The sequence below is a fragment of the Neurospora hispaniola genome, assembly GCF_033458365.1.
Source record: "Neurospora hispaniola strain FGSC 10403 chromosome Unknown B0T23scaffold_7, whole genome shotgun sequence".
Lineage (NCBI taxonomy): Eukaryota > Fungi > Ascomycota > Sordariomycetes > Sordariales > Sordariaceae > Neurospora > Neurospora hispaniola.
Window position 1 is genome coordinate 1,409,651 of NW_026944412.1, and position 6,445 is coordinate 1,416,095.

Here is a 6,445-nt window from a genome sequence, read left to right on the forward strand (position 1 = left end):
GCAACATAATTGTTGACGACCCGTAATGCTTTAGTGCGCAAAATTATATATTCAAGATACCCGGTACAGGAACAGGAATTGTCGAGGAGCCTTGGAATAATCATTTTCAGTTATGTGAAGGAAGCTACCTTTTGACTTCTTTGTTGCATCAATCTGGCTTGGAATGCCCTTCTCCCATTTTTCCAATTCCAAGGCAATCGCAATCCTTTGCCACGTTGTCGGATTTCTGAGAAAACAGTGTAAAGAGAAAGGAGGCAATGTAGCTCTCGCCTACTCCGAAATCTCGTGTATTTGACGGCATCATCCGCCCGTATTAGGTACTTTTACCATACGTGTTTCTACTGTTCTCTTCCTAACACCCGGTCAACCCGAACATTCTACGCACTCCACCCCTTTCGTTTCCCTATTCATTCTTGAGATTGCTTTCTTACCCCGAGACACCAAGTTCTACTCAGTATTTCCGCAAGATCATGGTTTTCGGCGCTGCACTCTGGCGCTTCGCCTAATAATCCCGACACCACCTCAACCTCAATATAGTACTTTCCCCCGTTGGGCAGATAAACAGCGATTACATCAATACAGCAGCACGACAAGGCATTGTCCAACCTTCGGGGCCCATCGGTCGGGTGGCCACACTTTCAAGGCGGTTCAATTCACTTGCAATGAGCCTCTCGTCGTCGCCTTGGCATCAAGGTGAGGAACGGAGGAGAAGCTCTTTACCTAGCCTCGGTGGCGCAGTGTTGGATGGGTCGTTGAGCAGGGTGCCATCGATCAGCGGCGCATCGGTTCGAAACTCCAAAGACAATTCTCTTCGAGGAGTGTACGACCTTGACCCCCCTCGGCCACCCAAAGAAGGATATGAATGGGTTTGGTATCCGGAGGGGTACTGGGCCGAGCGCAAGTTTCGACCGATTGATTTCGCTGCAGCCAGTAGCAGAACCCCTGAGGCCAAAGTTTGGAAATGGAGAAGACGGTCTAGGAAGACTGGAAGCGGAAGCCACGACAATGACGCGTCTAGAGCTTCACCAAAGACGAACCAACCACAACAGCAACTATCGACGTCAAACAACACGCCTACCTCCCCACATAGCCCCTTTCGTACCGAGGAGGCTCATATCCTTGCTTTACAAAGCCCAGGTGTACATCTATTGACCAGCACCAGCCTTGTGGAAAGCGAGTGGCTCGCACCAAAACATAGCTTCCAAACTCCTAGGTCATTAGATCTATCACCACCTGTTGAAGTCAGCCCAGGTATCCCTTCCGAGTCCCGAGAGACGTTTGGGTTTCTCTCCAAGACAGGAATCAGCGCAATGTCTGTCTTGCAGAAAACAAAGGACGTAGGTTTTCAAGTGCCAATTATACAATCAGATTTATGCTGACGTTGATCGAATGCGATAGAAAGCAAAGAAATACTCTGGATCAGGACCAGCAAGTGAACGGCGCTCCGACCCTGTGATATATTCATCGAATGATAGCTCTATCACGCATAGCAGGGGAAACAGTGACGAGCAGGAGACGAAACGGACTCCGGAAAAGGAAGAAAGCCGAAGGGCTTCTAGACTGAGTTACATCAGGTTTCCGAGGCGCGCATGGTCTGAAAGAAGATCCTTCCACTCAACAAGCGGTGGAACTGCAGCGGTGACAGAATCAGTAACCCCTACAAGCAGCAACTCATCTATACTGGGGCCAAGGACCGCGTTCTCAGGTGTGATCACTGGCACAACCCTGCTCGCTGTTATGGATGGGATCTGACTCTTGTCTAGTCATACCACCTCTGCGGACTACCAGCCAATATCCAGGAGGGGTAAGTAACTTGAGCATCGTAGAGATCCGCTTTCTTATTGATAAGGCATTCCGTGCCTTGTTTGCTACCAAACCTTTGGCTACGCACCTTACAGACTCGGACATATGCTTACGACGAGATTACAGGAGGCTACACGCATCCACACACCCCCGCTGAAAGAGGACACAGCTGATGGACGACCGCGCGGATATTTCTTCAATGTCTCAATACCGATCGGTGCAGATAATACCGAGTCGTCTGCTTCAAGCAAGGAAACTAACTTCTCAGGCACCACGATGCCTATGTCGTTGCCACCCACGCCGTTGCGCCATCCGCAGGAGAGAACTGAAGAGGAGCAAGGGGGATACCGAGGTCCTCGTAGGGGTGAGTTCTCACCACCACCAACGCCCGGTTTATCTGGGTTATCACCAACGCCCGGGGCATCCTCATTGCCAACAACACCCGGAAAGGCCGATAAGAAGAGAAGAGAATGGTGGGACGCTCCGACGAGATCGGCTGAAGCCAGACGAGCAGAGCGGACAGAACGCTTGGCCAATGAAAGAAGCCGTGGTAATGGAGAAGGTGGGCGCCTGCGCAAGAAGGAACAGTTCACGTTTGACGTCCCTGAACATTTACCAAATAGCCCAATGTGTCCGGCCAACCCAAAACACAAGTCCAAAGGGAAGGGTGTCTGTGTGGTGAGTGCCAGTTTTTCTCTGCGAGCTTATGTGGTTCAACTTCGCATGAATGGTCTTTTCGGAATCGCCATGTTTAACCTGCCGGCGCCATGAAAGAAATGCTAAGTGTGATATACTAGTATCACGGTCGGAGAAAAAGCGCCAGTTTGTCCGATGATGCTTACGATAGCCGAGATACAACGAGCGAGTCGGTAAGTCCAGATACCAAGAACAGCCCCGAATTGGCTGCAAGGTATTGAGCTGCGAGAGGGGAGTCGGTAGAAAGATTGACCGAGATCGGGCATTGATGCGAAAGCAGGGAGAGAGGAAGGAGAGGGACCGAGGCATATCCGCAGATGACCGCGCGTGATATGCGGCATCAGATTGTCATGTGATGAATCTTCACCTGTTTAGTAAGTCGTGACAGATTATTTACAAAGTATGAACTTGAGGTTGCGAGAAGGCCTAGAAGATAGGTAATTGGAACCTGTCCCACTCGTGTCACTTGTTGCTTCAACTATTACCCCTTTTTTGAGCCCCTCGTCTGTCAACAAGTGAAAGGGTTAGGGTCTTGAGGTTTCACGGTTTCATTGCAACATTGGACCAGGTTGTGCCGATAAGATAGGATTGAAGTGGAGCGCGCCGCGTCCAGTCCGAGACCTACACCTAGGGACCTCCAGCCGGTCAAGTGAATCCATCACCTAAGGTACATGCATTTCCGGACCTGCAATCGATCAAACTGCTTTGGGCATCCTCGAGCTATTCTTCGCCAAGCTGCGCTCTTTGCATCGCTTCTTTGTGATCCTCGACTTCAGCCCCCCCATTGAACATCCGCTACATCTCTTAGCGATCGGGTCAAGCGCGTCATCCCTACCTCGAGGTCATCGACCAATCCACCCGCACGGCCTACCATTACATAGTCGGCTAAGCGTCCCAGCGTGAATCCCAAGATGGCGTCAGTCGATCACGATCCTCTATTGCTCCTGCGGGGGTCAATCGCATCCAGCAGTGCCATCATCCCGACAACATCCGCCAATACCTCTTCCGACAGCAGCACCGAAGTGCCGCTCTCCCAGGCCACTCACCTTCTGTTCACCCACCCAGCTCGTGTCGCCATCCCCATCGATGCGCCGACGCGCTTTGTCTCCAACGGCAGCCCTGTCGACCTACGCAGTATCTATTTCGCGTGGTTGAACCATGAAGTCGCCATTCCCGAGTATAACGCTTCCGCTACCAAGCTCAACGAGGAACTGGGCGGTGCCGGCGCGGTCCACAAGTTCGCCTTCGTCGAGCGTCTTGAGCTGATCGCCTGGCTGGAAGGTGGAAGTGAAGAGAGCGAATACATCAAGCCGCTGGCAGGCGAAACAGGTGGGGCTTCCGCGACTGGAGCTGCCAGCACGGCAGCCGCTTCCAAGGCCGCTCCTACTGTTTCTGCGAGATCTGGGCGTGGGACACTAGACCCTAGGCTTGCCCAGATTTACAACGGCGAACGGCGCATGGGGGATCGGAACAGTGTGCTCAGGGGAATCAAGCCCACGGTGAGTGGTTGAATCTCTTGATAGAGAAGTGGATAGTGATTCGCAAATCGCAGTGCAACTAACTCGGGCGTTGCAACCAGGACTTCTCACACGTTCGCAAGCTCGCGCAAGCCTTCATGTCTAAGAAGCCCGGGCCTACAGCGATCACGAACAACCCTGCCCTGGCTATCAACCAGAAGCCCGCGCGACGACCTGATCCCATCATTCTCCTTTCGCCCTCTGCCTCTTCACTTCTCCGCATGTCCAACATCCGAGACTTCCTTGAGAACGGAAGATACACGCTCCCAGATCACAACGCCTCCATTTCGGTGCTGCACGTGTCGCGCATGATGAAAGACATCGATCCTAACCGGCCCATGCGCTTCATTCTCGTCGAAGGCCCGGAGCAGTTCAAGCCCGAATACTGGAACCGCGTGGTGGCTGTCTTCACAACCGGCCAGGCGTGGCAGTTCAAGAACTACCGCTGGAGCCAACCAACAGACCTCTTCCGCCATGTTCTAGGTATCTATGTCGGCTGGCGGGGCGAGCAGCCACCTGAAAGTGTGCGATCGTTCGGTCATCGGGTTCTGGCTACCTCCGTTGACAAGGTGCGCGATCCGGCGGCGGCGGGCGCAGAAAACCGCTGGCGTGACCGGGAGGTGGTGGAGAGCATCTGGAAGGCTATTGAGGGGAACATGCGTTCTAAGGGCTGGCGCAAGGATGCTGCCCCGACGTCGATTTAAATACTACAGTCGTAATATTTCGTCGGGCGTGGAGCTGGAGGACAGGAGAGGTATTCCGCAATTTGGGCCCACAAACATCGCGGTATGTTACGGATACGTTGCCCTCCGGATGATGGCCTCTTCCCTCCTGAAATGCTCTGCCCCCCAACTTTCATAGATTAAAGCGTGTGCCGCGTTGTATATGGTCTTCCTATCTTGTGCTTTATTAGATTGATAGGACATTATTTAGGCGTTCGAGTGGCGTTTTCGAGAGGGTTTCGAGACGTTCTTGTCTCTGGAGAAGAGAGGAAATTGGCGGGCCTATGCGGAGTTACAGTTAGGAAAATTTGATCAAGAGACACCCATTTTGCTAGCTTTTGTTGACTTTTCAAAGCTCCAATCTTCGTACATATACAGACACGCGCTTGGACGAGTAAGCGAAACAAAATTACACGCCATCAGAAACGGCGGAGCCAGCACATCACTTATTCTTTATCATAACTTGAGCTACGCTTGGTGGTGCAAGTATACGACAAGTATACGGACATCCTGAGTTCCTCATTCACATTTGTCTTCTAGGTACGCTGTTTTCCCTCACTGTCTTATCCGCGCGCAATACCATCCATAGTGTTCATGGTTTCTTCCTATGTCCTACCGCACTCCCCATTAGTTCACGCCTTAAAATTCCTGCCACCAAACATCCAATGTCTTCCATCGGATCTCTGTGCTAAGCTTGTCGACTCCGTTGAAGACACTGGTCAGCAGTGCTTCTACTACGTGCGTTCACAAGTTCAAGTGGTGAATCCATCAATCACAATTGGTATAATATTGCGTGAGATGCCTTCAATTACATCAAGACGACCGTCTACTCCGCTGAATAGTACTTCGTATATTAAACGTTTGGGAAGTGGAATGTAGTCGTGCCGCCCACTAATCCACGTTTACGGCCGAGACAAGTGAAGTGCAGTTTGAGAGATGGGCATTACATGCCGCTAACTGTAGTATGCTCCCTTGACAAGTGGTTACAATCCCTTGTATACCTAAGCTCGGCCTTTGATTTTCCTCCTTTTATTTGTCGCGGCAGTCGCACGTGAGTGGTTCTGTCAAAGGCTCAGCAGTTGCTTGCCCGCCTGACTCAAACACTCATTCTCCTCTGTTTTTAAAATTTTTTCTTTTTATCACCGCCGTGTTCTGTTCATTCAAATTTTCCATCATTCCGCTCTAAAGTGCAACCGGTCGTCCAGTGTTGTTCAACTTGTCTATTAATCAACAGCGAAAGCGGTCTGGTCGAGTCTCATGTGTCTCGTGTGAAAATCTGCACGCTGTACACTGTACGATGATGTACCTTCCTCTGTCCTTTGTTTTGTACTGGCCCATTGGCTGAATAGCGCGTCATCGGCTGTCTCTCACAATGACCTTTGATGACACCGAAGTGCCCTGTCTTGTGTTTTCTTGTCTTGTCTTACTGGCTCGTGTCATGGTAGGGTTAGGCTAGATGAATGTGTGCGTGCTCAAGTACGACACCATCATTGTACTACTCGAAAACATGTGGTTTTGATTCATGGCCTTCTGACAGGCAGGAAAGAAGGAGGGTTCTGAAGGGGTTGTTGGGTCTAGGTGAGTCCATAGTAGTAAACTCACGAGCTATTCCACTACCTTCGAAGCCCCTCAAACTTTCTGCGGGTTTCTACACCTACTGAAACCCCAGAAAGAGTTCCTTAGTCATCGCGATCCAAATGAAATTCC

General features: G+C 51.2%; 1 protein-coding gene across 1 annotated transcript; it reads left to right on the forward strand.

Annotated features, from left to right (window-relative positions):
* Positions 1 to 163: 163 nt before the first annotated feature.
* On the forward strand, positions 164 to 4,720 carry B0T23DRAFT_406987 (CDC73-domain-containing protein; the record flags this gene model as incomplete). The annotated part of the gene is made up of 8 exons (XM_062839151.1): positions 164 to 217; positions 419 to 536; positions 583 to 1,337; positions 1,623 to 1,705; positions 1,899 to 2,481; positions 2,601 to 2,672; positions 3,381 to 3,998; positions 4,100 to 4,720. The coding sequence occupies 8 exons, from the start codon at positions 164 to 166 to the stop codon at positions 4,718 to 4,720; spliced, it is 2,904 nt and encodes a 967-aa protein (XP_062689876.1).
* Between the last annotated feature and the right edge of the window lie 1,725 nt (positions 4,721 to 6,445).